The following is a 22064-nucleotide window of genomic DNA, read 5'->3' as shown; positions in this document are numbered from 1 at the left end:
CAACAAAGAAAACACTTTTACTTGGCCACCGTAGATCCTAGTCAGCGTTTTTTAGGAGGTTTGTGGATGACACGCTTTTCTGCACCGTCAGAAAACAAAATCATAATTTCACATCCAGCAAAACATGCGATGCACATCTGTTGGAGTAACAGTTATTTCTTTATCATGTTATGTAAATATGGTTTATGTTATGAGAAACTGCACAGCCGTATATGTTGCCTAGAAGCAACACTGTGCAACAATGAGATGGATACAGTCATTAGCAAGAGTCTCGCTTGTGTAGCCACTCGAGAGTTTGTTGCAGTTATTGTTTAGTTTGTCTTTAAGAATGACTTTTTATTTTTAATTATTTCTATGTTTTTGTTTATTAAAAAAAACTAATTTTAGTACAATTTTTGTGCAATATTAGCAGCAAGAAACCCATTACAGTCAAATCTGTCATATGGCAGTCAACGTTCTGTATGGTTTATGAGTGTAATTAGCTGTTTTTTGATCAGCAACTCCTGATTATTTGCAAATCACTTGATTCTTTTTATAATTTCATATTTTTTTAACTGTTATTTCTGGTGTTAAATAATTGTTGTGCAAGAAATTAAAACATTGCTTCTGAATGTGACATTTCTTCAGGAATATAATGAATTCATTTTAGTCTTTGTTTTTTTTTTTGTTCTTTTTCTTGCATTTTTAGCATTTAAAGACCAACTAAGTACATACTTACTTAGTCTCATTCCATATTTTTAGAACATTTTTAAAATCCTGTTTGTCATGTGACACTATATAATTTCTTTCCGTTTATGCACAACGTTGCCTCAAGGCAACATACCCCTTTTACGCAATAAATGTTAATAAAAACATTTCTTTTAACACTCTTAATGCATGCAATACAGGATACTGTACGCAGTGTTGCGCCAATGTCTTCTCTGTTGTCGTTTTCTTGGCTGTCCTGCAGGCAGATGAGCGAGCCGCACACGGGATTAACTTTAAAATGTGCCAAATGTGGAGTTGTCTCTACAACCGCTTTATCAGCAACCACAGCCAGCAACGCCATGTAAGTGCCCCGCTGACGCCTCGGCGGATCAATACGATTATCCTGCATGCGAGTGCATGTATGCCGTGTGTCTAAATGCGTGAGTGTGCTTGTGTCCTTCTCGCCTCGGGCGAAGAGATTAGTGGAGGTGTGAGGAGAACAGCTGGCTTTACCACATACACTCACTCAGTCTGAAGTGAGCTGCTGCTCGAATTGGAGAAATGGAGATAAATGTTTCATGTCTTTAAAAGCCACATGGTACCAGTGAGGTTCCCAGCACGGCAGGGCATACGGTGCAGAGCAGGCTGTGTGGCTCATGCACTGCTCTGGATACTGATATGGAAGAAGATACTCTAAGCCAGTGCTTCCCAACTCTGCTCCTGGAGATCCCCTGATCTGGGCGGTACTCGCTCCAACCCAGGACGGGCTTGTTAGTTACTTCACTAACAAGTACTATCGCAGTTCATAACATCGAATATATATATATATATATATATATATATATATATATATATATATATATATACACCAATTAGCATTAGATTCTGACCACCTCCTTGTTTCTACACTCATTGTCCATTTTATCAGCTCCACTTACTATATAGGTGCACTTTGTAGTTCTACAGTTACAGACTGTAGTCCATCTGTTTCTCTGATACTTTGTTGGCCCCCTTTTACCCTGTTCTTCAGTGGTCAGGACCCCCATGGACCCTCACAGAGCAGCTACTATTTGGGTAGTGGATCATTCTCAGCACTGCAGTAACACTGACATGGTGGTGGTGTGTTAGTGTGTGTTGCGCTGGTCTGAGTGGATCAGACACAGCAGTGCTGCTGGAGTTTTTAAACACCTCAGTGCCACTGCTGGACTGAGAATAGTCCACCAACCAAAAATATCCAGCCAACAGCGTCCTGTGGGCAGCGTCCTGTGACCACTGATGAATAACTAGAGGATGACCAACACAAACTGTGCAGCAGCAGATGAGCTATCGTCTCTGACTTTACATCTACAAGGTGGACCGACAAGGTAGGAGTGTCTAATAGAGTGGACAGTGAGTGGACACAGTGTTTAAAAACTCCAGCAGCACTGCTGTGTCTGATCCACTCAGACCAGCACAACACACACTAACACACCACCACCACGTCAGTGTTACTGCAGTGCTGAGAATGATCCACCACCCAAATAGTACCTGCTCTGTGAGGGTCCATGGGGGTCCTGACCACTGAAGAACAGGGTAAAAGGGGGCCAACAAAGTATCAGAGAAACAGATGGACTACAGTCTGTAACTGTAGAACTACAAAGTGCACCTATACAGTAAGTGGAGCTGATAAAAGGTTTCTCTTCATGTAAATTTTCATGAGGTTCATGATACAAAATCTCAAATCTAGCTGCAGTCTTGCAAATAGTGACCCTGCAGCATCCCTAGTCTCAAATCAAGGTAGGTGGGAACTGGGCGCGGTAGAAAGTGGAGAAAAAATTAAACATGGCTACCAGTATGATTCCTTTTGTTATAGAACTTATATATATTTGAAGGTTCTTCGAAGAATCCATCCTTAAAGGTTCTTAAGGGAACCAAAAGCTGTTCTTCTACGGTCTAAAGGCTCCTTTCTGACATTGTTCTTTTTAAAAATGTTGAAAGAGAGCTAAAGGACATTCCAGTAGGACAGTCCTCACTTACTGCACTGAAGCGTCCTACATATGCCAGGGTTCTCCCGGATCATTGTTAAGAACCGGAGCCACAGCTCTAAGCTCTAAGCTTATGCTCTATTCAGGATCCGAATGGTATTATGTTGAAGGTTATCTCAGATTTGTAAAAACGGAGGCCTCTTTTTCACTGTCCCCCTTCCTTCCACCCTCTCTCTGCTTCTTCCTTCTCTGAATTTATCTCCACTCCACTTCCCTCTCAGGGCCTCCCTCTGGAGTTCCTGCGTGGTTCTGCCGCTCCTGGCGCTCACATGGATGTCCGCTGTTCTGGCCATGACGGACAAGCGCTCCATCCTGTTCCAGATCCTATTTGCCGTCTTCGATTCCCTTCAAGGCTTCGTCATAGTCATGGTGCACTGTATTCTCCGCAGAGAGGTAGGTCCAGGTCTGCTCTCTTCGCCTGGCGACTGGCCCTTCTCTTCTATGCCCTCGCCCCATTTTAGCACCCTTATCCCCTCTAATCCTTCTTAGCCCCCTCGACAGAGTCCTGCTCTTTGCTGCTTGTGTTTTTTCCACCCTCCTAGTTTTTTTTCCGAGCGATGTGTAATCTGGCAGAGCCTGCAGCCGACCCCCAAAATTAATCCTCGACAATCTTCTGACTCTTCCAGTATCACAAAGCGTTTCTTTTGTTTTGAGGGATGGCCCCTCCTATCTGAGGTGAGCTCTGTAATCGCTAAGGGGCATAAAAGAGTCCACTGGCTTAGGTGCAGGACTTTCCTTGCCGTACTGACAGGACTAAACTGACATTTCACTTACTCTGTCTTACATTTCTCACTGCAATGACTTTATAAAAGGAAATTCCTGCATAACTCAGTGTGTGAGGTGTAAACAGAGTGATTCTGAGAGGTTTGGTGTGAAATGGTTCAGATGTCTTTACAGTGGTGGTGATAGGAACCAGGGGTCGCCATGACTACAACACAGATATAGACATTTTATTTACTATCCAGAACCACCAGTGAACCTACACGAGTCTTCTGAGTCTATATGGAATGTTGATGATGGAAAATAGTGGAGAATCTGAAATAATAAGTGTATTTAATACTCTTTGGGGACTATTTGCCTCAAAATGCCCTGCATGTGTCAATCTTGCTGTATAAATACCATAAAACAGTGTCTCAGTCATCAGGCAGTGAATTCATAACCATTTCATGTAGTAACTTTCTGTGAGGGAGCTTTTAGAGGTGGACGTCTGGTTCCTATCACCACCACTGTGAACAGTTCTGACTCGGTATGTTTCTCTAGAACGGAGCGTTTCACACCAAACCGCTCTGAATGACTCTGTTTACATCTTAACCATTTAATCAGTGGAATTCCCCTTTAAGAGGACGTCCTTTGTTAGCTGAGATTAGCCTCTACTGTATATTTACAGTATTTTAGGTAACACTTTACTGAAAGAAAGGCAACAGGACGCCTACATAAGCCTTTTTATGGCAACATAACATTAACATCAGATGTCATAAAGCCTGCTTTAGACAGTTCCACACTAAAAAGTGTTATGCAACCTGATTCTGGCTGGAATAAGCCTTTATAAACGTTAATAAACTTTTATGACAGGTGTCATTGAAGGCTTATGTAGGTGTCTCGTAGCTGCCCTACAGTAAAGTGTTGCCATACTTTGCTACTACAAAACGTGAGTACCTTAACAGAGCACTGGTATCGGATCAACACTCAGAACGGGCCAATTCAGCTATCAGAATGAGTGTCAGTAGTGTCATGGGCCTTCATATGAATAATACAGTAAATCTTAACCCTGTAGGTCCAAGATGCCTTCAGATGTCGACTGCGAAACTGTCAAGACCCCATCAGTGCTGATGCAACTGGCACCTTCCCCAACGGCCATGCCCAGATTATGGTAAGTAACTCCAGGCTGCTGTGAAAAATGTGTTCCTTCACTGCAATAAATGTCAGACATATGTGCTGTACCGCTGCGAGTATCCCATTATGAATGACGAAGGTAGTTAGGAGAGGTAGCTACGCGTCCTGGATTGTACTCTGTAAACCCTAGAAGTAATTTAGGAAAGCTTAATAATGCGTACTCTATTATTAATGATCTTGCATGCGTTCCTCCCAGTGCCTTGACCTGCGTTTAACACGGCCCTCCTAAAGCAATTCATCACGTTTACTATTTAATGCTGTATGGTTGCTTTTAGGATGAGGCATTGCTGTAGCAGGGTTCATCATTATGCAAACAACCCCTTGGTTAAACTGTAATTACAAGCTATGCAGTAGCTCTTCACCTAGCAAATGACATCAATTCTTCATGTATTTTTTCCCCCCTTAAGCCCGAGCCACGTCTCTGCTGTGCTTTGATTAGCCGGATTTATCACATTTCTTGCTCAGGTGTTTCATCCTTCACCTCTTGAACTTGCTTTGAGGTAGTTTAGTTCTTTCAAACGGCTCCCGAGAAAGGCTGACCTAACGGTGCGTCATTGGCTCGTAATAACCACGTTCCTCCATTTTGTGATTTTCTTCGGATCCATTTGATGAATCTTATTCACCCTAATGAGGGTTCCAGGCTGCTTAAAGCTGTCCATCCTACAGCATTACTAAGTATAACTTACTGCTGCCTCAGAACAGGCTGATCGAATAAAATGCACTCTTATGAATGGGGTTACTAAATGGTTCCTTGCTTGGGTTTACGTTTCTAGGAAAACCCTGTGATTCGTATAGAACCTTTGCAAGAACTCTTCAAGGGGCATCCCTTCTGGGCAACGCTTTCTTTTACAGTCATTTCCGCCAATATTTCAGAAATTCTGTGCAAGTGGTTAAGAGGTAAACAGAGTCATTCAGAGTGGTTTGGTGTGAAATGCTGCGTTCCAGTGAAACTTACAATTAGAATTAGAACTGCAGCAACAGGAACCAGAAGTCTGAGGCATTTAGTGCCTCTAAAAGCTCCCTCACAGAAAATTATTACAAATGCAAGTCTGATATATTGTTTTACGACAGTTTTGCAGTAGGGTTTTGGCCCAACTCCATTTGTGAGGTGTTACGAGGCAAAATAGTCCTCAAAGAAAAGGTATTATTTCAGATTTTCCACTGTTTTACCAACATCAACATTACATATTCTCACATTTCACGTGACGTCACACTGTATAGTTGCCGCCATTTTGAGGACCGAATCAGGGAGTGACAGCATTAGCGCGATGCCTTCAATTCGCTTTATGAATTAGTTTAGTGTTCCTCTCTGCTGTTCACACCTCGTTCAGCTCAAGAAGGGATTAATTAGCTAATAATATCAGGTATTTTAACCAGGAAACCACAGTTATGCAGTGCAGGGGTTTCAGGACTGGAGCTGAACTCTGAACTAACTGCACTAGCAAACTTACAGAATCACGTCTGTCGAAACACGACGTCGTTTTCAGACCCACGACATTCAGTCTGATATTTAACGTTAATGTTTCTCCATTCAAGTGTCATTTAAATCAGAAACAGAGAGTGAAGTTATACCGGCTGTCTGCAGCTCCGTTAGGGGGCGACTGTTCATCTCTCGGCTGGTAACATCAGCTAAAGTGATCTAAAGGCCAGCATTGATCTCATCTGTGTTAATTAGCTGATGTCGTTACCCTCCTATGATCACAGAGTGTTTCTCCTCTTTATGCAGCACCATGGGGTCCTTTACCCACCCTGACCTGAAGAGCCGGTGGGCTTCTGTGCTTTTAAATGCTGTGAGAGACTCTCAGAATAGGGAGAGGGGCTGAGTATGAGATAAATATAAATGTCGGGAAAACACTAATGTGGTATCTTTCCTCCAGTTTAAGTGGGATCAGCAGTTCAGGGGAAACTGTATAAGGATCTCAGCCTGTTTTATCGACTTTGTCGAGAAATGTTTTTCTCTTCCAAAGTAAGGAGAGTAATTTTAGCCGTGTTTCACCTCTAGTTACGTTCGTGAGGAGCAGCCAAGCCAGAAATTCGGTCCCTAATATGGCGGCCACAACAGAAATATCATGTGACTGAAACCCTCGAATGAAACTCAGACTCGTGTAGGTTCACTGGTGGTTCTGGATAGTAAATAAAATGTCTATATTTGTGTTGTAGTCATGGCGACCCCTGGTTCCTATCACCACCATTGTAAAGACATCTGAACCATTTCACATCAAACCACTCTGAACCACTCTGTTTGCATCTCAAACACTGAGTTATGGAGCAATGGTTTTGAAAAATAGGTGTGTTTTCATTTATGGAGTTGTATGTATTGTCTAGGTAAATGTGTGATACGAACTCCAAAGGTAATTATTCGGGCTAACATGATGGTGAGATCCAAAACAGTCCAACTAAATTACACTGAACAGCCAGCTATAAAGCCAATAAAATACATAGTAATACATAGAGCAACAAGGTGGCAAGTGATGTCACTGTAATGTCACATGTTAAAGCAGAAACGTAAATCTTAAAAATCTCTAACACTTTACTGTAGGGCAGTGTTCATTAGGCTTTATGGCACCTACATAAGCCCTTCACGACAACTGACATACACTTACATAAACACTTGTAAACACTTATTCTAAAGGCTGTTATTTGTCATAAAGGTTTCAATTGCAAGTTGACACTACATCCACATCAGCTTACAAAGACTTTTTCTGACAAAATTATAGTGTCACAGCAAAACAGTGCTATTAATGTGCCACAGCTTGCCAAGTCAGGCTGGGTTGTCCAGCTCAGTTCTATGAATTCCCTGCTTTACCACATCCTTAACTTTAAATGATGAGTTAAATCAGCTGTACCACAGCAGGACAGTCACCAAAGACCTCCAGGACTGGAACTGACAACCCTTGTCTAACATTATATGGAGGTCCTTTCATTTACAAACACGTAATGCAGTGTAAGATTCTTTGAGGAACTAAAAGTGGTTCTACTGTGGCAGTGCTCTGAAGAACCCTTATATTAAGGTGACACAGCTTGCCAAATCAGGCTGGTTGAACAAAAGTGAGCATTTTCTGTGGGCTTCGGGTAAACTGAGTATTTACCATTTTAAAATTGTATTATTTATAAGACTTAAGTTATGTCACATCACCATATCAGTGTTTATTTAGAGTTTGACCATAAAGAACCCATTTATCACCTTTAGAACTTGTTTCATGATCCACTAATAACTTGCTAGTGTTGATGGAGAACTACAAATTGCTTCTATATCACCAGAAAGCTCTGTGTTTATTATACCGTCTCTGCTCGCTCTCTCCACACAGACGGACTTTGAAAAAGACGTGGACATCGCCTGTCGATCAGGTAAGGAACAGATGGTTAGACATTAATGAGATTCTAATTACAGAGTCCCTCATGGGCCAAAAACAGGCTGGAACCATGAAAAATAAACCCCGTTTTGCACTTCAGATGTAGCACCCCGGGGTGACTGGCTTGATAATCATAAAGCATTGATTCCCTTTAGAAAACTGAAAAAACATTTTGGTCTATTTTAGAAGGAATGTGCTGTCAAAAGCTGCTGTCACCGTATGGTATGATTAGTCATAATTATTTTATTGCACCTCTCTATTCTCTTTGATCTTCTGCAAACCTGGTTACAGTATGAAAAAGGGGGAAAATAAATCGTACTCCTGCGTAAACTTGCCGGTGCACACCCCTAATTGTCTCCCCGAAGAGCAATCATCGAAGCTCATTCAAAACAAATTGTGATTTCAAGGTCTAGACAGAGGGATTTTTCAGTGCTCCCTCATTCACCACTGGTCGAGACATTTGTTTCGCAAAAACATAAAGCACCTGATATTAAAATAGGGTTTAATCATCTACATCCGTTTATCTGGTCTCCGTTTTTCCCTGCAAGGTGAAACGAAGTCCCCGTCATGAAGTTTAAAAGTAATTATCAGTGATCCTGAAGAAAATCCAGACGGTATGGAGCTCCTGATTAAATCAGCCTACAGAAAACAGCAGCTACAGCCTTTGAGAGATTAGATTAGTCCTTGTTGGGGTCACTTCAGTCATAACAATGTGACACCATCGCAGGCCTGGCTGGGTGTAGCTGAACATCAGGACTGTGGGGGTTTAGATTTATTATATGAGGATTGAAGCTCAGGGATTCAATCAATTAAATACACTTCGATCACCCAACGCTAAAGCTATAAACACAGGAAAAGACTGATTTATATACTGGATATTGGAGCTGTTTACTGAAGGGCTTAAATGGGCTGCACCTATAGAGCACTTTCATTTTCAGATGTCCAAATTTTGGATTTTGGAATCTGTAGAGTCGCCCTTCCATCTTATCACAAGATCATATGAGACTCACATCCGGAGTTATGAGCCTATGAAGAGGGGCTGAGATACACATCATCTGCCTCTCACTGTGTGGAGCTGGTGGATTGGTGTGTCCGTCTACATTCTGTGTGAAACTGACCAATGGACACTCAGGAAATCACTAAGGACTGACCATCACGCCGGAAACCCTTCATTCTTCATTCAGTCCACATCGGAGACTCATGTGAAACGGCGTGCAGAGAGTTTACAGCTGCTGAAGCTGCTGCAGCAGTTTTGGAAAGTAGTGATGAAGATAACGGAGCATTTAGATATGAAACATATGAGGATCATGTTATATGAAGAGCCTTTAGAGGAGAGTTTAAGAAGACGTGAACAAATCGTGAGAATGACCTCAGACCCCAGAGAGTTAGATATACTGCTTCTGAGATTTTTCTAAAATATATAATTGCGATTTTGGGCGTTTTCACTGTTGGCAGGTTCGGTTTGATTAAAAAGAACCCTGGTGTGATTCATCTATTAGTGAGGATCATTAGAACAAGTGAGAACCCTGCTGTCTGAACTCTGCTGCACCAAATCAGCAGCCCAAGACCCCCCTGAGCAGGCCGATCTCGGTTCTCTGGTGTGGTTCGTTTGAAATATGATCTCAATACAGACCAACAACATCGAAACTAGAGATGGGACCGATCTGATCCTATATCAGTATAGGGTCCGATATTGACGTCACTTCACTGATCGGATATTGGACAGGCAGGGCCAATCCATATTCCAATCTGCAGCTTGCGCTGGACCATGTAATGTAACATAAGACACATCACCAATCCAGATTTCATTCCACATCTTACCCTGAACCCGCAGCAACTTCAGTCTGTAACCGAGTGAGCAAATAACATCAGCTGTTGATTTGACTAAAATGTTGTTAGTTTGGAGATACTGTAGTCTGGAAATGCCGAAAAGCAAGACTGCTGCTACGTAATGTGTGTAAAGCCAGCGTGTCGATGGGTGGAAGTGCAGCTGCGTCGTACAATATAAACAGTTTAATCACCTGCAGAGGTTTCACGGGAAAGAGCACCAGGAGTTCATGCTAACAGACAGGAAGACGCTACCAGGCAGCGACTCTCGCTGATGCTCTCCAGAAACGTGATGAACTTCCAGCAGACGACCCAAAGGCTACTCAAACTTCATTGTACTCGAATGCCAATCGCTATCTGTAGTAGAAAAGGTCGGATTTTGCAGCCTGTTGGAGAACTTAGGGCCCAGGAATGATCTGCCATCCAGAAAATACATTTATGAGATTCAGACACTGCTATACCTGAACTGTCCAACCGAGTGTCATCACCGTTAGCGGCGCAGTTCAATGTTAAAGCCATGAGCTTCACAACTGATATATGGACCACAGACGTGAGCCCAGAGTCTCTCATAAGTCTCTTATAATCTAATGATGAGCTCTGAATCAGTATTTGTAGAACAGTCTTGATTTTGAAAGAAACAAGACATTAATAAAACCCGCAGGCTCAGTTATGCCACAGTACAGCATGGTTCAGAAAGCGGTGAGGATACTATCACAGTTATTGTCACCAAATGAACGTTAAAATCTGCCCCGTCAGTCGTGTCCAGGCAGGTTCGTCCATATGACTTTTATTTATCTTTTGATTTGATGTTCGAATATGTCAGTGTGAACACTTACAACCAGAACTAAAATGCAGCAAAGTATCACATTATAAAGTATTTTCAGCTTTGTTCTAGACCAGGGGAACCAAACCACAAGCATGTAAACATACACTTAATGTCAGTGTGTTAGTTTCCAAAGGACAGTAAATTAATGGGCCAAGAACTGAGCCTTGAGGGACACCATAGGACAGACAAGATTAGTCAGACCTACGCCCCCTAATTTTGCTGCCTACTTGTTATTTTGGGCAAAGTATTCCTCTCTGTTACATTTTATATGCACTGCAGTAGAACTGTGAAAAATGGGACAGTATCCTACAGTTTATTGCACTGTACAGATACCCAAAGACCCTTAAGGCTCACGTTTTAAGTCCTTCAGTTCCTCACATTCAGTTTCGTAGTTGGTGCTGTTGTAATAATTTGTCAGCCTTAATTTTAGGATAGTAGCACATACTAAATTCTGATGGGGTCAACTTAAAATGTGTTAAAGCGAAGCATGTTCTAGACCAGGGGAACCAAACTACAAACATGTAAACACACACTTAATGTCAGTGTTTTAGTTTAACCATTTCCAAAGGCCAATATTTACAGTTACCATCCAATACATTGTTCATCTAATCAATACTTCATTAAATCAGATCGGCTGCTGATGATGTTTAATAAATCCATGCGATGAGAAGTGAGAAGCAAACCTTTGTTCTTCTGTATTTTTAAATACTGATAAATATCTTATAATATAAATATAATTTATGTTTGCATTTATATTTGTGCTTATTCTAATGTTATAGTGTTTTAGCAGCAAAAAACATGCTTACTGCATTTATTTACTTAACAATTTTCTTGGCTAAAATTTTAGCACAGTAAACCATAAAATCATCTCAAACAAGATATGCTTTCCTTTTTAAAACTAACATCAGCAGAACTATGCTGTGCAAAGCATGTGCAAATCAAAGGCTATTTGTGGGGGATGAGCAGCCAAGATTGTGCAACCCTTTTAGACACCTGTGAAAAATATATTTAAAAAGCAATTTGATGGGGCAGAAAGCATTTATAATACAGGGTGATTCAAAAAGATTGATCTGATTTCAAAATGATTGATTTCTCTTGTAAATCGTTACAGATCAATGCAGTAAACTGTAAATGGTTTAAATGAGCATAAAGTTTATTATGTAATTGTACAAGGTCTCAGTCTGAACCTCCTCCAGCTGTACAGACAACATCAACACCATAGTCAAACTCATCCCATACTGGATTGAGCATGTCGGGTGTCGCTGCACTCACGGCTCTTTCAGTGCGATTTCGGAGATCATCCAGTGTTGTGGAACCAACGACGAACGCTCTGAGCTGTTGGAGCTTCACTGCCATGCTGACAGTCAGAAACTCTACGACCCCCTCTTTCAATTGGATTGTGATTGGTTCCTAGGCGCCTCACGGTTGTAAAAATATGCCGCTTTGAAATCAAATGAATCCTTTTGAATCACCCTGTATTACAATAAATGCAAATAACATTCATTTAATTAGTCTTTTTATGGCTGTCAGTACATTTTAAAGAAGCTCAGTATTATTTGTATTTATTATCCTATACTTGGTTTGGTTAATTAATGCTTTATTATGTTAAACCAGGTGTGCTGAACAAATTCACCCAGTGATGACTGGGGTGCCAAGGAGAAATGTGGAACCAAACCTTGTTATTTGCTACTGCATTAATGTTGTTTTGCATTTATTCTAATGTTAGGTGTGTTTTTAGAGCCATAACACACTGACTGCCGAGATAAATGGTTGTAAACAGTTTGCTGAGGCGCCTTTTGCACACTCTTGTACACCTACATTACATATGTAACAGATAATATTGTGCTGTTTCACATTTCAGGAATAATACAAGCTCAGTTTAACACATTTCACTTAAAATCTGACCGCTGTGGTAGGAGAGGTCACACGTTTATATCCCAAGACTGACTGTGTATTTCTGGTTGTGCCTCTGGGCAAAGCATTTAACCCCCAACTGCCCCAGACGGCGCTGCTCTGCTGTACAGCTCCCAGACTTGGCATAATTAGGCTGCAAAATGGCAATTTTTCAATGAAGTACAACAATAACAGTAAAAGTTCAAGAAAGAGGGGGACTGTAACAAGTGACCTTGGCATACATGCCATTAAAATAATCTAATTTGGTTGTTTTGAGCTCTCCAGCATTACATGGTTTCAGCATTAATCCTGATTTTAGCCTCTGCAGAGGTTATTTTAGCTTGTTATACTGGCTTCTATACTCTCATTTCATGGTTCTCACTCATTTCTGTATAATCATATATACCATAATGAAATCAGATTAAGTTGAAAATAAACATGAAGTGAGTAAGAAGCATACAGAGCCGAAGATTTGAGTTTTAGGAGGCAACAGTGAGTCATACACCCTAAAAAGATGACCCTTTTGTTTGAACAATACCTTTTAATAACCGTTCTAATGTCTAGGAGGATTGTTCTGAGGTCAGTACATATCAGCCTGACATAACTTGAGTCTGGTGCTTACTCGGGGCAGCTTGCCACAGCTTTAAAGAGGAATCTTTTGGTCTTCATGATCATGCTAGCAGGCAACTTCTACTAGACAGGGTTTTCATCCACTTGTTCGCTTTATGTGGAGCAGTGATTCGGTTTTAAAACAAAAACAGTGGGGGAGTTTTACCTAGCGCTGCTGCCCTTGCGTTCTCCTTGCCTGCCGTTTGTGAACAGCAGCCTTAATTCCCCGTGGATTTGGGGAAAGTGAAGATTAAAATGCCCCCGAAACGCCTCCACAGTGCACAGCCGCAGAGTACAGCTTGTTCTCTCAGAACAGAGGGTAGTTCTGACATGCCGGCTAGATGCGCGCTGCTTATGTGTCGGGTGCTCTCCAAGGTGAGTGGAGCACTTCAGTGTAAATCAGGACGTGACTCCTTCCCCGCAGGTGTCGTGAGCGGGGCTCGGTGGCTATGGGAAGCAAGTGCTTATTCTCTTTGCTTTTTCTGGAAACTGGTTGTTTCTTGTCAGGACAACAAGCTGTGCTTCTAAAACAGGAACACAACCGAAAAGGCTAATGCGACTAGTAGTGAATAAAAGCTTTTTTGTTAGCTTTTTATTAACAACAATAATAATAATAATAAAAATAGAATTTGACAAAATTAATGGGCCAAGAACTGAGCCTTGAGGGACACCATGCGACAGACAAAATTAGTCAGATCTAATTTGACTTGTTATTTTGAGCAAAGTATTTCTCACCATTACATTTCATTTGCGCTTGCAACAGAGCTGTGAAAAGTGTGATGGTATCCCACAGTTCATTGCACTGTATTGGATACCTAAAGACCCTTAAGCTCACATTTTAGTTCCTTCAGTCTCTCACATTCAGTTTCGTAGATGGTGCTGTTATAGTAAGTTATTGGTCTTCATTTTCGGATAGTAGCACATAGTAAAATCTGAGGGGGTCGACCTCAAATTTGTTTAAGTGAAGCATTTTGTAATGTTCAAGATTTAGACCTTGAATTTATAAAGGTTGAAAGCTAGTATTGTTCCTGAAATAGCACATTATTATAAGTTACATCATTTATGTACAAATTATAGGACTTTTACATGAATGATAATAATAGGATTATTTTTTTTTACAAGGAGTCACTCATATGCCTTATCTTTTACTGATGTATTAAACTTTCCTTCTTAATTATTATAATTAAAACGGACTGATAAGCCTTGGGTTCAAAGGGTGAACCCTGAAAAGTCTTGAGATAGAGACAGTCGTCATTTTACATCAAATTCAAGTCATAACAAAGTATCTCCTTTTCTACTTACTGAACATTTAGGATCCATACTTGTACAAATTTCTTTACTTATGTTAATAAGAAACTTTTAATAAGAAATTTAAAAAAACTCAATATGCAATATGCTGCTATGTTACTGGGGGGGTCAGCAGGTCAGGCAACACAGCCACACCATTGGGAAGCAACAGGTGTATAACTTTAATTTTTGTTGATTTCCTAATAAAACTAACGCCACAATTCGTCCACTTGTAGCCCTTCACAAAGACATTGGATCCTGTCGTGCCGCCACCATCACCGGAACGCTATCCCGCATCTCCCTCAACGACGACGAGGAGGAGAAAGGTCCAGAGGGCCTCAACTACTCCACGTTGCCTGGCAACATCATCTCCAAGGTGATCATCCAGCAGCCCTCGGGCCTGCACATGCCCAAGGAGCTAAGCGAGCAGTGCCTGGGTGACGCCACCAGCGACATGCGCCGCACCGTCTACCTGTGTACGGACGACACCATGCGGCAGAGCGAACAGGAGCTGACCGGCCACTCGCAGCAGGGCCCCATGGAGACGGACTACATTGTCATGCCTCGCGCCTCGGCCGCCGTGGCATCGGGGATCGGAGGCTCCGGCAGCGTGCCCACTCTGCTGAAGGACGACAGCAAGATGAACATCACCATGGACACCCTGCCTCACGAAAGGCTGATGCACTACAAAGTCAGCCCCGAGTTCAACATCAGCCCGTCGGGGATGGAGCACATGGGCATGGGCATGGGCCTGGAGCAGCAGTTCCAAGGCGGAGCTCCAGAACACATGCAGAACCTGCCATTCGAACCCCGCACAGCCGTTAAAAACTTCCTGGCCGAGATGGAGGAGAGTGGAGGACTGTCCCGCAGCGAGACCGGCTCCACTACTTCCATGAGCTCTTTAGAGGTGAGTTCTGAGAATGTTTCTGGCGAGATTTAAATTCAGTGTTGCCAACCGTACGTAAACTCCAAATCAGCTGCCCAAAGTTTTCCCTGCCCCTCAGAACAAACTAATTTTTGTACATTCCATTTTGTCACTGCTAATACAACAGTAACGCCTCCAAAACCTTACCAAATGTTTCAGTAGTGACTGTTTCAGTGACAATTTTAGCTCATTTTGAGCTCAAAAATACAATACAGTTCATGACCAGCAAACACAGCTTTGAACAGCTGTTCACACAGAAAATCATCATATTTTTATTAACACGCTAGAATTTATGTTTCAGTAGTGACGATTCTTAATGTTCCACACTGATTTTCAGATTCTGGGACACATTTACTTCAAAACAATAGGATCTAACTGCTCACCACCCAGGGATTCAGTCTCACTTCTTGCTCTAAAATAAAGCTGCGCCCACATACTAAACCTGTTTCAGTAGTGACAAGAAAACGTGGGACAGCATTTTTTAAACTGACTTTAAAATAGCATGCAGCTACTGAAACAGTAAAACCACACAGAACAGCCTGAAATACTGTAATACTGCATTAACATTAGGATTTTAAGCTGCAGGGTGGCTACAGCAACCAGAAACACTGCTTGTTTTCCACACGTTTCACTTACGAGTTCTTTCCTCGTCACCCAGGGTTGCCAGATCCACCGTTTTCCCAATGATTCCGGTTAGTCTAAACGTGCAGCGCGGGGGGTAAATTACCCTGCGTTTTCTGCTCAGACAGCTTTCTAAATGAACTGCAGCCACGGAAGAAGGTTTGAAAATGAAAACAAATTGTCTTGTGTATGTATATCGATCTTGGTTGTGAATGGCTGGCAACCCATGGCTCGTACGCAAAGCCCATTCACACATACAGCAGCAGAGCAGGAATACAGTAAAGACAGCCACACATCGTGAGCACAGCAGCAATCGTACGACTTTGAGTTTCTACTCAATCAGAGTGCGCGACAACGTCTGTGCCCTTTCAGTTTTTTTCATGTACGTGACAAGGTCTGCGTCACCCTAGCAGACACAAATTTTGTCTCTTTTACATCATTTTTTGTCGAGCAACACTCTCCTGGACTACAAATTAGCCCTAAGTGTAAAATAAAGTGTCTGAGGGTAACAAAATAAACAAAAATCAGTTAGACTGTGCTTAATTCAGGCAGTTTGGAGGAGGAAGCCCAACCTGGATAGCACTTTTTAGGACCAAAATAGGTGTGTCAGTGTAAAAATTAGGGATGAATAAATTTAAAAAGCAGTCCATGTTGGGCAGTCATGTCAAAAAAATCATGAACGTAAGGATGGCAACTCTGCTTGAACTCTGTGTTTAAATTTTACCAAGATTTTCACAAGAATTAGGATACCAGTATGTACGTAATTGCATGTGGACGTATGAATTAGATCCATGCACTTTCCTAGCAACTGACCGTATCTGCCTCTATCTTTGCTCATACAGAGGAGAAAGTCCCGGTACCAGGACCTCGACTTTGAGGTATGTAGAACCTCCTCCATTGGAGAAGTGCATGCCTCAGGCTTTTGTTACATCAACGAGAGGGGCCATTTGTTGCTTTTTTGTTTTTACCCTTTAATTTACAACTACTTTGTGTAGCACTTAAGCTTATTGGAGCAGCATGGTCCTGACACAACTGCGATTTATTGAAGCGCTCTGCAGTTAGGGTAAAAGCAGTGCTGTCAGCTGCCACACAGAGTAGCAACTACCATTCCCATTTTATCCCTCTTACATTCACAGATCTCAAGCTGAAAATCAAGAACTACTACTTTCATTTTTAACTTAAGGTCACCTAGAACATCCTGTTTCGGCCCCTGTACCAAAAAGTGGAAGAATAAAGTAAAAAAAAAAACCAGTCAAGTGCTACTGCAAACCCCTTTTTGATTCATACGATTACTCCGCTGCCATGTATCGTAACCTCGTCACAGCACTTAGCCGAAAAATCTGGAGGGTTGCTTCTATTTTTGAAAGCCTCGGAAAGCGACATTACGGCAAAAGAGTCTTTTCATTCAGTGAAAAATGCTTTTTCGAAATGGGCAGGAGGCAGTTTGTCCTGATGCAACACTATGGTTATCAGCTTGATTGAACTTCAACCCCCTCCCCCCCACTCCCTTGCCATTGCAGAAAGTCATGCACACCAGGAAAAGACACATGGAGCTGTTCCAGGAACTGAATCAGAAATTTCAAACCCTGGACCGATTTCGAGACATACCAAATATGGGCAGCATGGTGAGTAAGAGCGATTGGAGTTGGGTGGGGGGGGTGGAGGAGGTGGGCCGTGCCGGCCAATTATGGTGGACGGTGGGGGGTGCCATTAGGGCCATATTTAGACATCCGCTTTCGCAGTGCCACGGTCTTTGGCGTCAGGAAGCGAGTGACTGAAGGAATTAGTAGATGCCAAGCCGATGCATTTGCATGGAAAAATAGCCTGTGTCCGGCACGCCTGCCAACCTCTGTGGGGGCGGTGGAGTAGAAGCGATGGGGGGGGGGATGAGACAATGAGAAAAGAGAACGAGTGCTGTCCCAGTGATCACTGTTCATACTCATTCACTAGGCCTCTAACATGCTTATTATTCCTTTATCCATTGGCTAATCACCGCTTGGCCGATGCACGATAATCAATAAGATCACTTGATTTGCTCGCATTCAGTTATATCAAGAGTTCACTGCTGCTTTGTGCTCTGTACAGCCCCAATTAGTGGTAATAGCACAGCCAGTCTGATTGGTTGATTGAAGCGGCTAAAGGTTCAGCTCTAGTATGCTTGTAGGTAAGAGTTCACCAGGTCGTTTGAGACGTTACATGTTATTTGAGCACATTTTCTGATTGTGACTGTTTCTAATCAGGGCGCTAATCATTGGATAATATTCCCAAAGAACAAGCTAAAGAGTCCACTCTGAGCTACTGTGCTGTGAAGAAGTCAGAGACCAACCTTCACTTATTTAATGTCCAGTCAAAATGGCCATTAAGTACAAGTTTTTCATGAGTTTCCAAAACTGGAGCTAAGAAAACGGGATTCCTAACAACCACCTGGAAGAGCTGGTAGACCCCAAAACTGCCCCCGTCAGATAAACAGCACTTAAAGCTTTCATCTTTGAGAGAGAGGAGAAAATCAAGCTGCTTCAGATCTGAAAACATCCACAGGTGTTTCTGTCCATCCTTCCACTGTGAGAAGACGACTCAGCGCTGTGGGTCTGAAAGGATGTGTAGCTGATCAAGAAGAACCTCACTGAGAAAAGGAGACGGACACATCAAACAAAGAAGCTGAACGATGGACTGACCACCCCAGAGTCCAGACCTCAACACCACTGAATGTGTTTGATTACTTCAGAAAATGATCAACCAGCTTCTAAGACTGAACTTTGGAGGTGTGTCTGCAGATTCTTTGAGGAGCTGAAAGTGAGTCTCCTGAAAAGAATAGAAGCTGGAATAAAGAGTGGACACAGTAAGAGATTGAGCTGATCAGTTGCATTTAATGGCTGCTTTGACAGGAAACTAAATAAATGAAAGCTGGTCTCTGAGTTTTGCACAGTAGAGTAAGTGGTCGCTGCTGTATCTCCAATATGGTTACTTTACAGGAGACGTTTTAAATTAAATTCACATTAACAGAACCAGGTTTTATTTGTATTTTTGAAGCATTTCTTTAGGTCTATTCATAATTACATGTTTGTATAATGTAAAAACATTAGTTAGGAGTTAGGATGTGCTGACCTGACAGCCGTGATATACAGGGAACAGACAGACACGCAAAACTGTGTCTGACTTCACATAGTCAGTGACAGTGTGTCCCTTGAGCCGCATATAATCCCCTTTCACTCACATTTCAATCAGCCCTCCAACACAATGTCATTTGCCGCTTGTTGCTAAGTAACCACCGGAAGGGCATTTATACTGAAAACAATAAGCACGGCCCTTCAGTCTGGTCCTCAATGCCTAGACTGCAGAATAGACTGAACAATAATTTGACCACCATCCTAGTGCCACTCATCTGTGACGAATTCCAACGATGGTAGTGAATTTGGGGAAACACTGATAGTGGGTGGTGTCTAGTCACCGTAAAGCTCTATGTATTGTTTTTAGTTATTGTTTCGAAGCCTAAAGCAGAGAATCACCACTGACTGTATATTTTAGTCTAAAATGAAAGACTGGCTTGTTACTGATTAGTGATGAAAGGAATATATATATATATATATTGGCTGATTCAGAGTGGTTTGGTGTGAAATGATTCAGATGTCTTTACAGTGGTGGTGATAGGAACCAGGGGTCGCCATGACTACAACACAAATATAGACATTTTATTTACTATCCAGAACCACCAGTGAACCTACTGAGTTTTTATTGATCATTCTACCAAATTGGTTCAGAGCTGAAACACTTTTAAGTCTTTAGACTATAATCCTTTCACTCTGAGTGATTCTAAACCTTAATTATGATTATTTTATTAAAACTAATGACTGAACGTTCCAAATCAATCATAACTCTACCCAAACCTTACCAAGTGTTTCAGTAGTGACTGTTTCAGTGACAACTGTATCTCATTTTGAGCTCAGAAACTCAGCCAGTACATGACAGCAAACACAGCTTTGAACAGCTGTTCACACAGAAAATCATCATATTTTACATAAAAACACTAAAAAGTGCTGAACTGCAGAAAATATGACGATTCTTAATGTTCCACACTGATTTTCAGACTTTGGGACTCATTTACTTCAAAACAGTGAGATCTAACTGCTCACCATGTGGCCATGGAGCCTCACTTCATGCACTAAAACGCAGGGGCGTGGCTAAAATAAGACTCCGCCTACATACCAAAGTTTATATATATATATATATATATATATATATATATACACACACATATATAAAGTTTTAACTCATGATGTAAATCTTTCAACTTTTCAAAGTAATTAAAACGATCTAAAAAACACAAAAACGAAAAATTGGTTCTATATAGAACCATGAACACTCAAAGAACCCATTGCATGATACAAGGTTTCTTTGCATTGTTCTTCTTTTTTTGGTACTATATACAACCCTTTTCAAAAATGTTTTATATAGAACCATATATAGCACATTCTCCATCAATCTGAAGAACCATTTAATCAGGCAAATGGTTCTTTGAGTGTTCATGGTTCTATACAGAACTGTTTTCTTTACTAAAGAAACCTCCACCTACATTATCCACCTACAAGTGTGTATAAATGATGTATATATTTACCTTGTAACTGTCTCTGTTAATGACTTGGGTTTAAAAAAAATCCTTGCAAGTATTTAAAATCTGAATATTTAATTATTTTTTTAAACATTTTTATTACTGCATTACAGTCTGAACTAATTTGGTAGAATGGTCCGTCTATAAAAGATGATGGAGATGCAGGGAACATAGCACTGAAAATGTGAAGAAGCCTTAAAAGAAATGGGTTCTAACACGGCCACGTCTCGTCCTCTTTTCTTCCGCAGGATAAGGCAATGCCCAACAAGAACCCCTGGGAGAGCTACAATCCGGCCTGTGAGTACCAGAACTACGCCACAATGAATGTACTGGAGTCAGACACTAAGGACTCTCTGGAGATGACTCCTGCTGAGTGGGAAAAGTGTGTCAACCTCCCGTTAGACGTCCAGGAGGGAGACTTCCAGACGGAGGTCTAAATCGGAGTCGGCGCGAGAAAGGGAGGAGGAGCGCTAACCGGGATGCAAACGAAGGAGGACGTATTTTGCACTGAACAAAAAATAAAGTGGAAATCTTTTCATGCAGCCTTGGCAAGACATATCTGGATCCTAGGAGTATGGCAGGGACGTTATGTGCCAATAAGATTTAAAAAAACAAAAAACAAACAAAAAAAACAAAAAAAACAAGACAGAAGGAGGAGAACGTGACTAAAAAAGACAAAAAAACATCAGTGTTTCTTTTTTTTTTTGTATTCTCACTAGTGTACTTAGTGGGGGCCAGCCAGGTGTACAATATAACCATCATGTGTTTCAAACGTATCCGTTCGGAGAGAAATTGGGTTTGCAAAGGTATATCTATCAAGACCACACCTCAAAAGTAGAAGACGAAACTGCGGCGCTACGCTACGTCGACCCACAAGCTTCGTTGGGCTCAGTTTTTTTAGTTCAGTGGTGACTGAGTCCAGGAGCACAATGTACATACTTATGCAGGTTTTTAAAAAGTTTATAACAAGTCAGTTTGGCCATTACTACACTTTTTACTTTATAATATGATGAAAAAAATATATTGAGAGAGGCGAAGAGGATTTTTTCTGTCATTTAAAAAAAAAAATGAATGTTTGTCAAGCTACATTCTTCATTGCTTTAAATGCAATAAAGGTAATACTCACTTTTATATGAATAATATATTTCACAACTTTAATACTGCAGAATCTGCTTGAAGGCACTCGGCAAGCTCTCTCATCTGCAGCCCTGTATAAAATATTTAAAAATCAAAAATGTTGTATGGTGTAAATAAAACTTTTGTCTACATATGTTTTACTTGTGCCAAGTTTATTTTACTGAGAAAAGAATGAAAAAAAAAATGCCAACCCTGATGAAAGAGTTATAGCGAAAAATGTTAACATTTGAAAAAGGAATGTAAATAAAAGAGGAAATATGTTCGTACTGCTTCAGAGGACGTGTCCACTCTATCCTGTGCTGTACTGTAAGACTCAGAGGACGCTCTGTTCCTCAGTCAATGTCGTCAGAAATGGGTTACACAGCTACATAACGCT

General features: G+C 41.4%; 1 protein-coding gene across 1 annotated transcript in view; it reads left to right on the top strand.

Annotated features, from left to right (window-relative positions):
• adgrb3 (adhesion G protein-coupled receptor B3) overlaps positions 1-21821 on the top strand; it is a 994217-nt gene extending 972396 nt beyond the window's left edge. The window contains exons 24-31 of the mRNA XM_036583352.1: positions 950-1048; positions 2933-3104; positions 4486-4581; positions 7913-7952; positions 14636-15306; positions 16788-16823; positions 17466-17570; positions 20800-21821. Of these exons, the coding sequence (XP_036439245.1) occupies positions 950-1048; positions 2933-3104; positions 4486-4581; positions 7913-7952; positions 14636-15306; positions 16788-16823; positions 17466-17570; positions 20800-20988 (1408 nt within the window). The 3' untranslated portion in view covers positions 20989-21821. The remainder of the gene's footprint in view (positions 1-949; positions 1049-2932; positions 3105-4485; positions 4582-7912; positions 7953-14635; positions 15307-16787; positions 16824-17465; positions 17571-20799) is intronic.
• Positions 21822-22064: the final 243 nt, after the last annotated feature.

This window comes from Colossoma macropomum, unplaced genomic scaffold (assembly GCF_904425465.1).
Source record: "Colossoma macropomum unplaced genomic scaffold, Colossoma_macropomum, whole genome shotgun sequence".
Classification (NCBI taxonomy): domain Eukaryota; kingdom Metazoa; phylum Chordata; class Actinopteri; order Characiformes; family Serrasalmidae; genus Colossoma; species Colossoma macropomum.
Note: the sequence above shows the minus strand (reverse complement) of the source record. Positions and strands in the feature narration are given on the sequence as shown.